Source organism: Haliaeetus leucocephalus, unplaced genomic scaffold (assembly GCF_000737465.1).
Source record: "Haliaeetus leucocephalus isolate CR32 unplaced genomic scaffold, Haliaeetus_leucocephalus-4.0 Scaffold555, whole genome shotgun sequence".
In the NCBI taxonomy this organism is placed as follows: domain Eukaryota; kingdom Metazoa; phylum Chordata; class Aves; order Accipitriformes; family Accipitridae; genus Haliaeetus; species Haliaeetus leucocephalus.
In genome coordinates, this window is record NW_010972991.1 from 7,258,067 (window position 1) to 7,277,397 (window position 19,331).

At 37.6% G+C, this 19,331-nt stretch overlaps 1 protein-coding gene across 1 annotated transcript in view; it reads right to left on the bottom strand.

Moving 5' to 3' along the window:
- Positions 1–3,250: 3,250 nt before the first annotated feature.
- Positions 3,251–19,331, bottom strand: part of FAM91A1 (family with sequence similarity 91, member A1) — a 28,924-nt gene continuing 12,843 nt past the window's right edge. Inside the window, exons 10-24 of the mRNA XM_010576938.1 lie at positions 18,882–18,920; positions 18,664–18,776; positions 17,628–17,746; positions 17,089–17,201; positions 16,801–16,887; positions 15,907–16,039; positions 15,084–15,232; positions 14,470–14,604; positions 12,191–12,304; positions 11,174–11,246; positions 9,770–9,919; positions 9,163–9,270; positions 8,748–8,871; positions 7,552–7,621; positions 3,251–6,150 (exon numbers count right to left, since the gene is read on the bottom strand). Of these exons, the coding sequence (XP_010575240.1) occupies positions 5,974–6,150; positions 7,552–7,621; positions 8,748–8,871; positions 9,163–9,270; positions 9,770–9,919; positions 11,174–11,246; positions 12,191–12,304; positions 14,470–14,604; positions 15,084–15,232; positions 15,907–16,039; positions 16,801–16,887; positions 17,089–17,201; positions 17,628–17,746; positions 18,664–18,776; positions 18,882–18,920 (1,704 nt within the window). The 3' untranslated portion in view covers positions 3,251–5,973. The remainder of the gene's footprint in view (positions 6,151–7,551; positions 7,622–8,747; positions 8,872–9,162; positions 9,271–9,769; positions 9,920–11,173; positions 11,247–12,190; positions 12,305–14,469; positions 14,605–15,083; positions 15,233–15,906; positions 16,040–16,800; positions 16,888–17,088; positions 17,202–17,627; positions 17,747–18,663; positions 18,777–18,881; positions 18,921–19,331) is intronic.

Genomic DNA, 19,331 nt, shown 5'->3' on the forward strand with positions numbered 1-19,331 from the left:
AAAAAACAACACATGAACGTTAGGAATAACAGGAAAGACATAAGCAGAGATTCAAAGTTAGATTTTGCACATGCACGACAAGCACAGTGTAAAGCAACTAAGAGGGACATGCAGGCCAGCCGTGGGTAAAAAGCTGAGGCTGCAGCACAGAAACGCACAGGAAACAAAACATTAAGAAGAAAATGGGTATCGCAGAAAGTGCAATAGATTTTCTGTCTATAGAAAGAAAGAAAGCAAAAGCTACAGCCCAGGAAAAACAAGTTCAAGTCTTACAATGGTAAAATCATAAAAGAACTAAACCCTTATCACTTACAAACAAAATGGCAAAGAGGTTGAAAGAAGACAAACACAGAAACCACTGTTCTCGAGTGATATTATCACTGATTCATACAATGCAGAAGCAATTCAGAAGACACAACAGAAAAACCTATGAAAGCTTTGCAACAGATCTCTTCAGTTTCTCACGGTGCTTTTTTTCAGCTGGGATGCTTCCTACAGGCACATTACATCTAGACATAAAGGATGCAGCCACTTCATCAGTATTTCCTTCTTTCATATGGAGGGGGAAGACCCCAAACACAATAGGACAGAAAAGTCAATAAAAAAGCAGCCAACTCTCAGGTTAGGAAATCAGGTTAGCTGCCCAGTAACCACCAAAAAACCTTTCTGCATTCGCCTGTGTAACAGTCACAAAGGAAAACTCACTACTGCTAGACAGCCACAGCTGAAGCGGTGTTGTGTGTTTCTCAGCAGCAAAACTCACACTCAGAGCTGGAGGCCACAGAAGCCATTCAGTGCTGCTGGACAAGAAAAGCAATCAGTTCCAAAAGCAGTCAATTCCCCCATACTGGACACCAGCAGGTAAGACAGAACCTAGAAGCACATCAACAACTTCCAAGTTGCTGCAGCCACATGCCTTCTTGCTACTGTTCTCAGCAGCATCACGCTCCTGCTCTGCAGTGTTTGTTCACCCCCATCTCCACCCACCCTCTCCTCCAAGGTCTCGGTCCTCTGCACTTTACTGCTGCCCTGGGCTCTAGCCCCAGTCTTCTTGTTGCCATTAAGTTTTCTTGTCACTGGCTCATTTGCTTCCATGCAGCTGGTACCGCACAAATAACACATTCATAAAGCTGGTCTAACACTGGTAGTCTGGTAGCAATGAACTATAGTTTTACAAAAATGTGTTGTGCTGTATTACTGGCTGTATGTTCTGCTATACTAATGTGAATTTTGTCTAGCATTTGACCCTGCCCTACTTAAGTGTATAAAATCACTTCATGTATTTTATAACCAGAAGCATAGAATAGTTGAGGTTGAAAAGGACCTCAGGTGGTCTGTAGTCCAACCTCCTGCTGAGAGCAAGGTCAGACAGGAGATCAGGTAAAGTTGCTCAGGGCTTTATCCAGTCTGTTTTTGAAAACCTCCACGGATGGAGGCTGCATAACACCTCAGGCAGCCTGCTCCAGTCCTTGACTGTCTTCATTTGAAAAAGAGGGGAAAGAAGTTAAAAAAAAAACAAACCACACTTTCCCTTATATACTTTGCAGGGGAAAAAAAAAACCAACAAATAAGCAATTGTAAGAAATTATATTGCTGTTGTACAGAAAGATATAGGAGAAAACATGGGTCAGCTGTGCACCTATTTTGAGGTTCTCTCAATTCTGCTTGGACTTGGAACAATAGTTTTCTCTGAGTGGTTGGGAGGGTGGAAGGGAAAGCAAAGGGTGGAGAGCGGAAGCCTAGAGATACAGGACACAGATCCATAACGTAAAGAGACAACAATTAAACAAATTAGGTCTCCATTAATTTGCAGGAATCCAACATCAGTATTTCATTAAAGTTGTCATCAACTAATGCCTCCATCACCCTATTTGCACGGCAATACTTGATTCACTTTTGTGAAGCTGTGCAGAATCATCTAACAAAAGAATCAAGGATACAAGGAGTTACCTGCAACCCTAAAGCCTGCATTACCTAAGACAGTGATTCAAGTTTGCTCAACCTGACCACATCATACATCATTTAGCTCCAGGTGTATGAGATGGAACCCTGAGCCATGTACCTCGCTGCAGCCCCAGAAGTACTTTATGTTTCCAAGCCCAGCTCAATTCCTAAAGCCTGCCTAGTCCCAGCTCACCAGAAGGCCCATTTCCAAAAGGCATCTTGTACCAAGTGTTCCTAAGCAAGTCATCTTGATTATCAAAGTCACCCAAAGCCCTCTTCAAGAAGCATTAAAAAGCTTGGCTTTGTTCCAGGGGATGGGGGGAGGATTAATATTAGCTTTAAGTGCTGAACAATAAAACCAGATACATTTCATCTGTGGTCCAAAAGGAGCCTTAGGCTCTATCACGATGACAAAGCAAGAGGCAATCATTTGGAGTATTCAAGTGGAACAAAAGGACTCCGGGTTGAGAAGGAAGGAAAAAAAAATAAGAAAAAAGGTAGTTACATACCCATTCTCAAGAAAATCTGAAATAGAATAAAGGAAGGTTTAAACCCAGGAAGGAGGTTTTTAGATTTCATTCACCACCTAGGATCTAGGTCTGTATTTCTTTTTTATATTGTAATCAGTCAGACTCTCTGCAGTTACACCGCTAGGATGAATCCTCGGCTGAGAATACTTTAAAGAAACAAACAAATAACAATTTTGGTCTCATTTCTTCCAAGTTCCTAGTCAAAGAAAATGGGTAAGACACCACAAGGACAAGTGCCTTTAAATATAAAGTATCAAACACTACAGGTTTAGATTGTGGCTGAAGGAGATAGTGTCCACCATCCTCTTGTATTTTCCCTTCTCCTTACAGGTTAAGCATAGTGCATGGAAAAGACTACACTAAAATAAGGGGTTTCCACTGATAAAACTGCATTTCTGCAGAATTGCATGCATACAGGAAAAAAGATACTTTGATGACACTTGGTAATCTTGAGCACTGCAGTGAGAGTGACATTTTAGCACTGTGCCCAAGAAGAACACTACTGCATGTGAAGGATTCTGCACATAGTTTGACCTACACCACAGTTTATTTGTAAACATTTGTTACATGTGCCAATAATTTAACTGAACACAGACTTTGTACAATTCAATGTATAATATTAACAATGTCACATTAGAAGAGTGCAACTGTATTCAGTTACAGTCGTACTTTAAAATACAAACCATTTGGAACACTGAACAAGAAAATAAAGGAAAATTTGAGAATGATGAGGGAAAAGAAGAAAGAACTGTGAAATAAGTCATGATCAGAAAACCTGAAAACAAACATAACACACTTTCTAGCTGGCTCCTGAACATCTTCAGGTATATCCATCTAGACTGAATACTACTTGGGTTGTGCCAGAGCACAAAGCCAACCTCTCTTCTGCAAGTTAAAAATCTTGCTGAAGATAGAAACTTAAAACAGCTTTACAGTGTGTAATGCATGTGATTTTCCCCATTGTCAATAAAACTACCTGAAGAAAAGAAATTGATTTAATTTGTCTTTATTTGCAATACAATATAAAATAGATTCTTTTGGTATGAAGATCTTTGAGATCTTATTTTTTACACCATATTTAAAACAATAGTCACATACTGAGTAAAGCCTCTGGACCATCCCAAGCACTGGAGCTGTAGTTGAGTTTCAGGTATTCTACGAACTTCTTTGGTTGCAATCTATTCAGTAAACTTCAGATATGCAGACTTGAACATTTAAGCTCCTAAACTAGTGTTGAAGCACATAAACTAGAGTGGCTTGAGTTTTAAAAAAACTGTAATGTATCTAGAATTTTCACCATTAACTGTAAGATTTATGGGTATTAAACAACTCTGAAGAGCAGGCTACTTTTATTTAGAAACTTTACTTTAGACAATGTAATAAGAAAGGGTATCCTTCACTTAGTAACACTGAAAAATACGCAGTGAGAACAAGAAATGTTCATCCATTTTCAAACTTCCATACAACTTGCACCATCATCACTTTACGTACTAGTATAGACAGTGCATGGCAAAATTCAATACAATACGCCAAACTAGCTCATCTACTACAGCTCACTGTAGCATTTAAAGTAACATCTATAGTACTGAAGGTGTAAGCCATCACCACTGCTTAGCTCCTCTACAGTGCTAGATATTGGCTTAATCTCCACATGACAATTCTCACAGTAAATGTTTCCTCTGCCATTTCTAGAAGATTGGCATCTAATTCCTCTTTAATTTCTTTTGAAGGAAGTAAGGCAACTTAAAAAAAATGCTATGGAGAGTATGCATGTCCAGTACAAAAGTCACTGTAGTGTAAATGACCAATTTTATATAAATAAGCTAACTCTGTAATATATGCAGAATAGTAAGTTCAGCTGCTGTTTGTAAAATATAAAACCAAAACAGATGTAAGAAAGCGGCACTGAGCAAACTGAAGTACTACAGACTTCCAGTTTCTTAGAGCACAAGTCCTACACTTACACTTTAGGAATGTATATAAAGCAAAAGAAAAAAAAAGGAATTTTCACAGTTGTAACTGAAGACACTGCATTATCCTATCGTGGTATGTTTGTCCTTTTCAAATTTCTGTGATGTTTTTTCTTACAGCCATACAGAACAGGATACAAACCCATATGTCGCCATTTTTCTCCTTGCTGTTGTCCAGCATCATCTATGCCACAGATTCTTTGTCTGTTACATATTGTAGGCTAGTAATGACAGGATGGTTAAGTCTCATTTTTAATTATGACTATTTAAAACAAGGCAGTTCCAGTAAAGAAGAGAGTTGGCAGAGTACTTTAGACAGCTGGTTTAAAAGTCCTAACATTTTACATCTCCAGTTCTCCTTGTGTGTTAAACGGGACAGACTTTTTTTAAGCTGGCAGAAAGTTGTTAATGCCTAATATAAACAAAGTGAAATCACACTACATAAAATCATCCCCTACAAATAGAGCCAGAACATGATTTTAGATGAAACAGCTCACTGTTAACGTTTGTCATAATCAGCAGGTAATGGTTCAAGGAAACAGATGCAGAGAAGTCTCTGCCTACACATCCTCTGCTATTATCTTCCTTTGCTAACAACTGTCATGTGAAAAATCAAGAGCTCTGTTCTTTCAAACATTAATCAATGGGACAGATCTAGTTATCTACCTTAAACTCAACTTATGACATCAGGAGTTTTCCCACAGCAATCACAAGCTTCAAATAACAATGAGGGACTAACTCCCAGTGTGATCAAGTCTCAGACACTCCTGGTTTCATACAAAGAGCAAGATGAATCCATATTATCATGGAGAACCCCATGAACAGAGCCGACCACTTCAGCCCTTCCATAATTCTGCACCTCCATCAAATTCTACCAGAGATGAAAGTGCACCACTCATCTTCAAAGTGGCCTTAAGTCATCAGCAGGCCATTGAGTCTGACTAACTCAGCCTCCTGTAAGCACCAAATCTCTTTCCACTGTACTGATTTGTCAAGGCCCCAGTGTTAAGCCAAACTGCAGAATTCAACAATTCTTAATGCCCCATATCACCATGATACTTTTTTTTTAAACAGTATCACTGCGCTTTCAGAGGAAGAGCCAAATCTCTTACCTTTATACAGAAAGATTTTCAGTAATACAGTACAAAACTAAACAGAATTTATGTCTGAGTAACGAACATAGAAAACTACTATTGCAATTTTGTGGTGACAGCATAGAAATTTAACAATCATCAGAAAGCCTAGAAACGGTGTGTTTAGTTATAAAAGAAAGATTGTCTCAAGATAAAAATAGTGCTGACAGCTAAAAAGCTCTCTGTTGCAGCAAGATATGCAGTAATGAGTAACAAGTTCTAGACAGTTTAAGCACTTCCCCAATACTGCAACACAACACGTTTTTGTAACACTACCTTTACATGGGTTATGCTGCAGCAGCAGTACACTTCTTAGTGGTTGGCACTAGGAATTAACCATAATAGAAGAAAGGCATTCAGTGATCAATGCATGAGAATCCCTATTTGACCTGTTCCTTAGGTGTGGTTGAAAAAAACTGAGGAAGGGGACCATCCATTCCATTCAGATAATACACCTTCTTTGAACATGAGATTCTTGGCAGGAAGTGGAACACCCATATCTGCAGAAACAGGCTGCAAAAGCAAACTTGAAGAACCAGCATCATGGAGCTGATCCAGTGTTGCAATACCTTCCTAAAAATCAAAAGGAAGAAAAAAGTGCCTTAAAAACAAGACAAACAATGAAGGATTTAACAGTTAGAATATGACAGGCTAATCTAATCTGCCAATACACTTAATGTTTCTGAAGTGTGTTACTTTAATCCAATAAACACCAAATCATTATGGAAATAAAAAACAGAATAAACAAAAGGAAGCATGACATAAGCATACAGTTGCCTCAGCTGCATCGGTGCATGCATTATTTGGCTTCCACAAAACCTTCAGGGAAGCCTGAGGCTTAAAATTGAAGGGAAGACCTAGCAAAATGAATTTAAAGCTATAAAATCTTCAAAACAGCTATCATACTGCTATTTATCCCATGTGCTAAGAGGTATATGTGTATTTGGAGGCACTGACTTGACCATCTTTTGATTAGTTTTATTTCCCACAAGTTTGGTTTTCGCAGCTTAAAAAACACTTCAGCACCTTCTTTTTTTCACTCTCTGATCATTATCAAGAAAAGTGTATCTCGGAGATAACACCTAAGACATTAGGACAGAAGTCACTTGAGACTGTTTGACAGATGGTTTCAAGGCTTCAAACCTACTGGGAATCTCCAACATTCCCATGAGGAGGCAGTTTCAGGATCACACCGTCCGTAACACCACCTGGTTAAGTAACCTGCAAGTTCCTTACCTTACTGAAAGATAGAATTTTAGAGAAAAGTATCATAAGACATAAGCAGCTAAGCAGATTCCATGTTACATGTAGACATGCCTTGCTAGCATACACTTCCATGTAGAATTATAGCAGGCTGCAGACCTGGCATTCCTCCTTGCTTGCTACACAAGACCCCTATTCTCTATCTATGCTCTTAAAATCCTGCCAGAGTATGCAGTTTTACATATTTATACTCATTCAACACCAAGTTCTAGAGGCACTTAGGACAAGTGCAAAAAGTAACTGGTATGAAATACATGTTAATGTATTTAATTTTTTCCTAAGGGAACACAGTTGACTTGAGATGCAGATAAAATCTCAGAAGATTAGCATATCCATGGTTTGCAGTAGATCCCCCTAACATATCTAAGAAGCGACCAAGTAACCAGCAGAGTAGGCTGTGTTACAACAGGAGTGAAGAACAATTTTGCTGTGCAAATCACATAAAAAAAAGAAACTAATTACACACAAGGTGCAACCACAGAGGTTAAGAGACAAGTATTAAATAAGGCTGGAAAAGGGATAAGGAAGTACTCACTCTTTGCTACCAGTAGAATTTGAGGCTGATAGTGCTCTTAATACAATTACAATTTAAAGCAAAAGCAAATAAAACAAACCACATATGTTTCCATACACCCAAGAATGGCAAGTAGGAAGGCAAAAAGGGATAACAGACCATACAGAATGATTTACATCTGGATTATTGCTCCTTACCTGGAATGAATGAACAAAATTAAGGACCTGAAGAGACAGCTTTCTACTGGAATGTAAGAGTTTTTGAAGGCTGTCAAAAACAAAAGAGAAGTTACATCCAAGGTGCACAAAGTTTTACAAGTACCACCATAGTGACTTGCTCACAAGTAACTCTAGTAGTACCTAACACTATGTGACAAAGTTAAAAGCTTTCACACAAAAAGCTTGATAATATTGTCATCACTGAAGAGATGCTCGACTCATCTGCTCGAGTCTAGTCAGCTAAATGCTATTTTCCCTACCACTTACAACGCACTAAAGTGAAACTATTGCAATTGAAAAATGCTATTTTACATAAGATATTAATATATTAGAATTTATCATATTTCATTCTTATCTAGGACAGTCTGGTAACAAGACTTTTAAGAAGCAGATTAGTTACACACTGTAAAAAAGCAGGTCAACTACTATAATAAAATCCTTCAGCCATGTTTTCAAGCAGACTTATTTTTGGTCTCCAGTACCATGCCCTAGGGGGAAAAAAAAAAAAACAAAACACCACAAACACAAAAAACCAACTAACCCCAAAAACACCAAAAAACCACAAAACCACCACACAACAAAAAAAAAAAATCACCACCAAAACACCAACAGAGAACCAACCAAAAAAACCAAACCCCAAAATCCCACCATTGAAAGAGTAATCTTTCATAAAGAAAAGCTACAATAAAAAGCAGAAGATAGCTTGATGATAAGCCATGACTAAACTTAGCAAATAAGATACCAATAGTAAAAGAAAATTTCCACAAGAACTAAATGCATTTTATATCAAAGCATTACCAGTAAGCTTTCACCGCCACCCCAGAACAGTTAGGAGGAGGAAAGAAAGCCTATGCTAGGCTAGGAAGAGGAAATGAGTAGGAAGACACCCAAATTTACTTTTTTTCCTGATCTGTTCATAGACAGTTTTCTACAAAGAATTAAATTTCATCTTGCAGAAACTAAAAAACCAGCCTAATCTTAACCTTCACAACTAATGATTACTAGATTATACATTATAGCTGGTATATAAAGCAACCACCTTACCCACTAGAATTAGGTACTCTATGAAACTTAGCTCAGGTCTGCTCTTAGAGTTGCAGGTATCATTTTTTGCAGAAGCTCTGGACATAACACATACAACCTGTTAAACCTGTAGCTGATAAATTACAGCTTACCTTTCTTTTCTACATAATCCGTGAGTGGCAATTTTTCTGCAGACCTTCTGATTCAGCTCAGAGCTGAAGAGTGGAATGCCAAAGCATAATTCCAGGGGAACCCATTCCAGTTCTGTTGTGGGTACTACAGAAAGAAAACCAAGAGACAATCAAATTTTAAGACAAGACAAAAGCAAGAATACTGACCCCAGAATCAAGTTATCTCAGATCAGGATCCATTGGACAGTTCATACTTTTAAAGACAGTTCATTTACTGAACTGCTCAAAGATTTAAGGGAATCTGATTTTAAGGAGGAAGAACAGTTAGTGTTGCACTTGTCCCAGACAATCAAACAAGAACGTGTTCAGATCCTTAAAAACAAGCTATCTCATTGGACTGAAAATGTTTAGTACAAGCCTTTTGTCATGCTTTTACCTTCAAGGCTTTGCTTGACTGCAGAATCCATTGAGGTTTCTTCTATTACCATCTCAAATGATTCTGTGCTCCCATTTACATCAGATCCTGACGCTAGTTCAGCCTCTCCTAAAGGTAAAGTAATTATTACATAAACATGTAGATGAATATAAGTATAGTTACCACCTGACATAAGAAACATCACAAGCTTTGCCATACAGCTATAAAACTGGAGGAAGGGATATGGAGAAACATAGGGTCTGACTCATTTTAGAACTAAAGAGTCACTTAGGGATCCTCAACACACTTATGTAAGGTTAAGTTCTGGCATATAAAAATGACACAATTTACTTTTAATATTTTGAAATTATTCTTTTTCTCTTCTGTTAACTGTTCTAGTCCAGTGATTTTCAGTCTGTATGTGCTATTTCTGAACTAGTTGCAAAGAAGAATTAGGAAGCAAGCCTACTGCCAACAGATTCACACTCAAAAAGGGTTCCTACCTGCGTTGGATAGTGTTTTGCAGAGTTCCAAATCGAAGTATTTAATCCTTTGTTCACCTTTGCTAAAGTGATTGTATGTGAAATTAAGGGAACGCAGCCAAAAAAGACAATTATTATTAACCCACCTCTTCCATCAGAAGCATCGCTCAGCTTTCTGTTAGCATGCCGACTTGAAGGATTCAACATAGTGACATAGCCACAAAAATGCTGCAAGTCTACTTTGTTTCTCAGTATTTTTAAAGCCGTATGAATGCCCATGTTCACACGAGAGAAATCTAGTAGAAAACAACACATATTCCAGCTTACTTTACAAGAAGCCTCCTCCACAACCATATAGTTCATCTCTAAGCCAGGCTAAGTTTTTTATCTGGATTTTTTCTCTCTTGTAACGCTCTATCTTAGTGATCACATTGGTAGATCTGGGATAACACGTAAGTGATCACAGTCTTCCCACACCAAGCACTAATGGGTATTTTATAGTACAATAAAAGAGCCAAGGAGAAGGAAAAATACAAACAGAAGACGATCTCTCTCTCACACACAGACACATACAGACAGCAGGGATGGCAAGGTTCAGCTAGGAATCAGATGTCCAGCTCTTTCAGTGCCAGAGTCTTTTATGGTAAATTCAATACAAGATACATGTTCCACATATCCGAAATTCTGAAGAATTAGAATACAATATTAGAGGTTAACAAGGAGTTTCAACATTGAGCTGTTCATGCTAGAACTTAGAGATTCTGCCTTCAAGCTTTTTAACCTAGCATCAGGTTGGAAGAAAGACATCCCTGAGAGAGCAAATATAAAAGAAACTAATTTTGAACCTAGTAAAAACTAAATTAGGAAGTTAAAAAAATCCAGGCCAACTAGACATAAAGCTAAGTTGTAGCTTAAATAATTTTAGATTTCATACCTGGAAATTCACATTTTTATGACAGCTCTCAGTCGGGAAGGCTATGGCCTCAACTATGCAAAGCTTGTGTCGTACTCATCAAGGAGTATTTCAGAACATGTTCATTCCTGCCTTTCAAAATCAGTTGAGCTAGGCTCAAATCTCCTATTTGAAGGAATAGGAGATTTTGCTAAGAAAGCTCTTCCAGAGGAAAAACCTCCATAATAGTTCCTAGTGCTACTAATCAAGATAAGTTTGTTCAGTTTTGGTCTCACCTGTCTTACAGTTAAGATACACTGAATAGAATATATGGAAGATTTATTTATGCAGTTAATAAGCAAGTACACACAAAGAAAGATTCAAAGGTGTTTGTGGAAGTTACTTCTTTACATCTGTGCTAGGAGAGAAGAAAGGCCAGAAAACAGCCTAATTAGGACAGAGAAGATAGAAGGAAGAAGACTGTATCTCTAAGCCCAGAACAGACTTGTTAACCATTCAAATATCCTTTCAATTTTCTCATCTAACTTGACTCGTAAGTCCAAAAAAATTTGTATTAAAAGGATTATTGTAACCTTACTGCATAGTGTGCAAGAAAAATATGGTGGTGTAAAGATTACATTAAAAGACAGTCAGTTACCTCCCTGCTGCTCAGCTTCATCAAATGGGAAAGGTATGTGCATTGTTTCTCCCATTCCGTGCATGCCATGACCCTGAACACCAATAAATTGAATTAAGAACAGAAAAAATATACTCATCAGCTTAGCTTAGTCCTAGCTGTGCTCCCTTTTAATGAGTACAAGTCAAGTTGATGAAACAAATAACTAGAATGAGATATTTATACATTAAAGTTCTTGCTTAGCTGAAGTAAGTAATTAAATCAAATACCCTCCCCTTCCCCCCAAAATGCATGCAAGTAAACACCATGAGGTTAAATTTCAGTGAACAGCAACAATTTTTCTCTCCAATTACTGGTTATAAACAGATTTCCTAATCACTGAGCACTTGTGGAGCAAACGGAGTTTCCACCCCTAAGTACGTAACATTTTTGAGCAGTCAAGGCTGTCACAAGCGGGCCTTTGAGAATGTGTAATTTTATGTTTGTTACAATATTAGACATCTATCTGAATGATTAGTTCTGAGATTTCAGCTGAACTGAAGAAACAGAAGAGGAAGCTATTTTACTTCTCCAAATAGACAAACCCACTATTTCTGCTGGTTGTAATAAATAGCATGTTCTGCCCATACTTTACTGTAACAGCTAAATACCATGCACTCCAAAAAAGTGCATTTCTTGTAACGGGGAGCATGAACCGTTATTCCTTTTACCACTGCTGTCTAAAAAGCTTGTGGAGTCTCCACTTTCATTCCAGTTTCCTATATCCCCAACACTCGTAAAACCACATCTCATTTCTAGCTAGCAAAACTCTGTTATGTCTGCCCATAATGCAATAATGCATACATAATATGCATTCAGTTCAAAACCCATGTCTTGACCACCACTGAATCATAGCAGCACTGGCTACAGAAGTTAAACATATTTTTCAGCTCTTGGCAAAAGTGTAGCTCTCCTACGCTGTTAGCCTCCTCTACCACGTAACAGCTTAACTCAAAAAATTTTGCATAGTTTTCATCATTTATACAGAGCACTCTGTACCTGAATTAGAACAGCAGAATGTGTTAAAGCATCATTCAACATTGTGAGCACATTTGAAGTAGGAACTACTCCTGGGTCGTGACCCCAAGATGTTATTAGTAAGCGATCGTAGCCCTAGAAGAGAGAAATTAAGAATATTTACAGTAGTAATGGACTATCAAAGCACATAAAGTGAAATAGTGGAGTTAGGCATTAGCATATTGTTACAATTAGGAAGTTACCACAGGTAACTACAACTCTACAATGTTATACTTTGTACCAAGGATCACTCATGTTCATATTCCCGGTAAAGACAGAAGTTTGCCAACCTCAAACTTAAGATGCTATTTTGAACAGGAGATATCAGTCACCAATTCCTTTAGAGCTATGTGGCCATCGCAACAGCCTCTTAACATAAATTTAAAAACAAAATATAAGCTAGATAAACTAACACTGTCAACAGAGAACAAAGATATATCAATCCCCAAAACACCTATCCAAGGGGGAGGGACAGGAGGACAAGAACACTGACTAGGAAGTAATTTCCTAGTTTCTCAGTTTTCAAGACTGAATTCCCCTGCATCTCCAAAAGACTTCTAGAAATGTCTTGACAGTTCCCCAAGAAAATGACACTCCAAAACAGTAGCAGAAGCATTCACATATGCATGCAGAGGAAAAAAAAGCTCCAATAAGTTTGTGATTGTGCAGAATGTGAGATCGTTCAGTACAAGAAAACCTGACCTATCAGCACACTGATATTCAAGCAGTATTGAAGTTTTCCAAGGCTACCACACTGAACGCTTTTTACTAATACAAGTGCACAATCCATACATTTACTGGTAGTTTAAGCTAATGACAGACTAAGGTTTGAATCAAGCTCATCACCAATGGCCTCACAAAATGCCTTCTGCTCTAGAAGCCTTGATTCACTTAATCCTATGTTATCTTAAAGTAAGTCTTTGAAACATGGGTATCTACAAAATTTTTGAAATCTGAAAGGGAAGGAACATGTGAAAGAGTTTTGAGGAATGGAAAATACATCTACAAATCCTAGAGCCAGAGAGGACTGCTGATGTAGGTACACCAAAGAATGCACATCCCTCTCTGAATGACTCCATACTGTTCTAAAGTATTTAGCTCCTCAAGTATCTACTCAGAATGATGTCATGAGAACTGTAGAGGCCTCTCTGCAATTATAAATTTGAACAACATTATTTTATTAATTCTACTGTGAGCAGCAAGACCCAAATGCTGCTAAGCATCTGCAGCATTTCAAATCAAAGTCAACAGATAAAATTATTTTTGGTTCAGGCAAGTTCAGAAGCTGCCATGGCCACTTCCACCGAGGTTTGCCTAGTATACAGAATACCTAACAGTACTCCTTTGTGGCACGTTTGTCCTTATTAGCATCTCAGAGACAGAATGGCAGAATGCAGCATCTGAAGTCTTTCAGGCATGAGTTGATCACCTGGCACTGTTTTGTGGGACTCCTTGCCAAAGCACTGTACAGATGCTAAGAAGTTAGGTGGATTCAAGGCTGGAAGGAATTCGGGAGAGCAACTGATCACTGCAGAGACAAGAATTCCTCAACCTCTATATACACAAAATAATATACAGCTCAGGAAGTTCCACACCAGAACATGTGGTGGGCTGGAAAGGTCTTAAGAGGAAATATTACATACTGTGCTTATTCTTCCTACTTCCAGCCACCACTAGACACAGGCTACTGGGCTAGGAAGACCTTTTGTCCAACCTAGTGCAACCTTTATTAAATTATTCTGTCATTTAAACTGCAGGGAGAATTACAGCCTAGAAATTCAAAGTCTCCATCACAGATTTCTACAGTGGACAAGCTGGAAGTGATCATCTTAGCCATCTCCAAAACCCGGCGAAGTTATATCTAGAAGAGTCCTTCCTTGTACGATACTAGAAAAAGCACAATATACTAGGCGTGTATCTTTTGATATAGCTCTTCTACATCTTTGTAACACACTCTAGGGATAGGCTTACAAACTTAAATTCACAATGACTGTAGTACCATATTTTACACTAAAATTGAAAGGGGTGGCATCAAATACCCTGGAGTCACATTGTGACAAGAAGAGAGACGTAAGTAGCATTCCTTTTTCAGAACCTAGAAAGGAAACAAATCAAGAGGCTACGTAAAACTTGCTTCTAGAAAAGGTACATCATCTATAATGAATTGTACCTCTGACTTCAACTGTTATTCCTAAATAGTGTACAGCGTATCTTTGAAACGGTTGGAGAAGGGAGGGAGAATAAATTCATGCATACGCTACCTGAAAAATGTCTGGAAGTTTTCGAAGACGTGTTCCTTTAGAGAGCAACAGAGAGGGTGGTCCTTGTCCAGTTATATGGTAAATATACAGTTTGAACCAAACCGAACTGACTTCTGGTATCGCAGGTCCAATATGCTGAAGAGAGATTATTCAAGAAATTAGAAATAACTTAATATTGCAGCTGTTATATGTTACAGATATCATTTAAGAATCAGCAGTTTTAAAGAAATATAAATCTAGAACAGGAATTCAAATGTATTACTCTGCTACTTATGATATTCTAGGTACTTAGCCCAGTATTGCAAGACTCGTTACAGAAAGGTGGTAGTAAGGTATTTTCTATTAATATAAACTCAAGAAAAAAATATCTGTCATTGACTCTACTTGAACAGATAAACTGTTAATAAATTAAACAAACTTAATTTCCTAAGTATTCACATTTTTCCTCACTAAATTTTTTCTTTTTTTAGGTGAATTTCAATACTATTCTACATGCCAATAATTGAGTCACTTTAAAAGGGACATCTAACAGATGTATTCAAAACAAAGCTATTAAGAAGATATTATATTACATTATTAGATACTTGGGGGAAAACCCACAGTATTTTTTTCACCTGGGGTGTACAGCTGCTAATAGGTCGAATTTCATTGGTGAGTGGTGCCATGGAAACCAGCAGAGTATAATTTTTGTTGAGAACTCTGCTGCAGGTAGCTGGATCCAAGCCGAGCAAACTCTCACATCGTAAGAGGTCCAAGGGAAACCCTATGTTGAAAACGTAAGATTCTTAAATTATCACTTAAGATGGAACATAAAACCCAAAATATGATTTCAGGTTTTCCATTCCCCCCTGCTAAGCCATGAATACAATATTTTCCACAACTAAGTTTTAAATTATTGGGGTGAATTTTAATAAATCTGTAAGTAATTTCAGCAATTCCAGTCATACAGGGTTGCCTGGGACAGAACTACAGCTTGCTCCTCACCAACTAACTGATCCCAGAAATAAGCACAGAGATACTGAGGAAGTTCAGTAAGATTGAAAAAAAAAATCTACCCTCATTAGAAGAATACACTCCCTTTCATGACTTGAAAAATGCTTCTTTGACAGAACAACTCTGAATAAACAATGACTCCTTTATTATGGCCTTCAGGAGCACAGGATTTGAAACCAATCTCTTTCCCAAGTTCAGCTTGTCTTGCCATCACTGTGCTTTAATCTGTTGCTTTGGAAGTTAAGTCCAAGACTTGGCACCCAAATGTCATTCAACAGGCAAACCCAGTAATGCAGGCTCAAAGGATGATGCAAAAGTGATGTTTTGGCTTCAAAGTTTTAGGATAAGGACTGCTTTCTGAAACAGCAGTTTAATCAGAAAGCTGAGTCCATGGCAGATAAGTAAACAAACTTAGAAGGATTTCCTCACAAGCATTCACAGTACCATTATTTGGTTGATCAGGCTGTACAGCTTGCGCCCCTAGGTCTTTATTATGCCGCAAAAACAGTATTGTGTTTCTCAGTGTAAGTGCATGATCGAAGTACCGTTGTGCTTCCCCTTCACCTGTGCTTTGAACCTAAACAAGAAACAAAATAAATGCATACAAGTGGCAGGTTGCTTCCACAAGCATCAATTACACAAAAGGAAAGATTAACAAATTAGCATTTTAAAGCTTCGTAATTGAGTAACAGCCCTGCAGCTTATATGCAAAGGTGTTCTACAGCAACTATTACATGAAAAGTAAGTCTTGGCCATGCTAGACAAACGGTCAAAAAGTACACAAAGACAACATCTATAAATCAGAACTACGACTCAGTCTTCAGGTAAAAGGATTTAAATGTCCAGTCATCCTGACTGGTATAAAATGATACAGCAATTAACAGCAGTCCTCCTACATAATTCTACAGTTGTCCTTCTAGAATTATCTTTAAAAGGTGGATAGGTTAAATATTCCAGCACATAATGGTCAAATTTTCCTACAAAAGTGATGTGCAGACTTTCAGAAATATTAACACCTTACTAAAAGGAAAGTCATTTCCATTGAACAAGCCCTAATGCAGATGTGTGTACAGACTCAGGCAGATGTAGTTCATGAACTCACTTTACTCACCACATTCATATACATGCACAGTGTGTCCCTGAAAGTCACTAGAGGTATAAATGCTGTAAATAAGAAACATTTTAACTGAACCACTTAGGTTTGGTATGATAAGGTGCTTGCTCTTATCATTGTATTACTAAATAAGCAGTTTTACACAACGAAAATACTGGGGGGTTTTGGCCCATTTAACACTTCAAGTGCTGAAAAAGCATTTGGTCAAACATGTAACAGATTACCTTTTCCAGCTCCACCAAGAAGCTGTCAAGACTCTCATCTGACAGTTTCCCAACTTCAAACATAGTGACTGCATGACTTTTCAAGTTCTGGAACAACAAAACAAAATTGCCTTAATTCTTTGAGAATGGAATGGGCAAGTAAAAGTTTTATTAATCAAAAACATTTCTTAGCAACAAACAATACAGAAGTTTTTTTTAATAATTACAGCTGTATCATATTGAAGTCAAAGTATTTTAAAGCTCTACATATTTATTCTTGACATAATACATTGAACAATTTTGACATACTGGTGAAAGATTTCCCATCATTAAAAAGGCAGTGAGAGTAGAATCAAACAGGAAGGCAATACGTTTTGTGTGTCCACTAGACAGATTCAGGCTGCTCACGCTGGCTGTTTCAGCTAATAGAGAACAAAAAGAAAATACATTATCACATTTGTTTTATTTAAAAATAAAATCATCAAGTTTAAGTCAAATCTATTAAAAAATAGAAGAGAAAAAAAACACGTTAGTTATTGCCATACTGAGTAGAACAGAATTCCCTTATCACTACTAAACTACTGATTGACTTAACTCAGAAGTTGGTATCTTTGCATCAATTGACATCCATAATACGGATCAGCCTCATCTTCAGAAGAAAAGCCATTTGTCTAAAGAATTTTAAACCAAGAAGTAGGCACCGCCTCCCCCACTGTATATTCCATATGAAAAATGGATCTACACAATCTTGTGTTTTACTTGTTTCTAGACCCCTTTACAGCCTATGGCACTCTAGCAATATAAAAATAATTGATCCTAATGTATTACAGTTTATGGTTAGTGCTAACCTGGATCATCTTGACTGTTGGTATCTGTATCTGTGGCTGATGACCCAGCTTCCTGTATAGGACTTCTGTTTTCCCCAGTGTCCCATGAAAGCAGCATCTTTTGAGGGTCCAAAGTACTCCTATTAATGTGAATTAAAATCCACATCTATCGGTCACTGCAGCACCAAAGAACTATCTCTGCCTTCCAGTGCTAGTTAGTCCATGCACAGGCATACCCGATACATGCCTTTCAATACTTCTAAGCCCTAAACCAGTCAAGCTTGACGTCCCTCAGAGTCCTGCTTCAGCAGAAAAGTTTATTTGGGGGGTTGAAAATATCAGATTTTGAAAAAAGACATCAAAAAAAATATCAAACCATCATTGCTGAAGAAGAATCCAATGGAAAAAAAAAAATCTAATTCACTTTGGTCTCACAGTCTGAATTAGCATTAAAAGAGAACTCCGGCATAACAGCCCTTTTAAATAGCTTAATATGTATTGAACTAAAAGTGCCTGGCAGTTCTTAATTAATGCAACTTGGCACTCCAAGTTGGAGAACCCTCTGTTGATTGGTATTAACATCACTTTCCCAAGATTAGATATAGATATGCATACATGTGAGGGCATTAGTGACAGAACTGCAACAGTACCTGACAACAAGCAAGCAAACTTTATGTACATATTCACTGACAGCAGTGCCAAGAGACATTGTCTCTGTACTAGCACAGTAACAGCTGTTCTTTCCGGTCCCAGGAGTTTAAAGCAAGTGTACACTTATCTGCTTCAGAAGTGAGCAACTAGGCATTTAAAGGTCAAAAAGCCAGCACTAAGTAACAGCAACAAAAGTAGTACATTAAACTTCCAGGCTAAATTACCACCCCTTATCCTCAGATTAAAGGAGATCAAGTATTCTTGTCATTATACACATTAGAAAGCCAAGTGTGATTTGTTGTTGCAGAAGTCAAAGAAAGCAACCAATAGCTTTACAATCAGATTTTGGTTCTAAGCTTTCTCTTCAATGAGAAAAATAAGTCTTGTAAAGAATGAAGACACTTACTTCAGTCTGTTTACCGAAGGAACATTCTTCCATGATGGATGAAGATTATCCAGGTTTATTACTTGGCCTTTTTTATGAGCAAAGCCTAACCGACAATACATGGACACAGCATTCTGAAGAAACACACATACACGTAATAAGCCACTGCTATACGAAACCATGTTGCAAGACAGTGAACTTTCCATATAAAGTTCAACAGATGCATTGTACGCACATACCTTTACTAAAGATAAGTCAATCTCTAGGACGTTTGCAAGCTAAAAAAAAAAAAAGAATCAACATCAACAATACAGTATTAACAATCCAGGGTAATCTACCCACTTGTGGTCTTCGACATCTTTGTTGGTTTTCTTTATTTTTAAACCCAGCCTGTACTGGTAGGAGCAATTTTGTCTTTATCGAAAGTGATGAAAAAAGGGGACGAAGTCTCATAATTGCCACACTTGAGAGCATGCAAAAGAAATATGAGGTTATCTTCCACTGTGTCATTTCTAGGCTAATCATGGACATCAGAAGACAGGCAAGGAGGGAAACAAATCCTGGATATATTTAATGGGTATTTTTCAGGCACTTATTCACCAAGTTTTAACAGTAAAACCTTAAGAAAACATATTTTTCATATTAAAGTTATAAATATGCAAAAGTTATTCCTACTTTAAGCCAACACC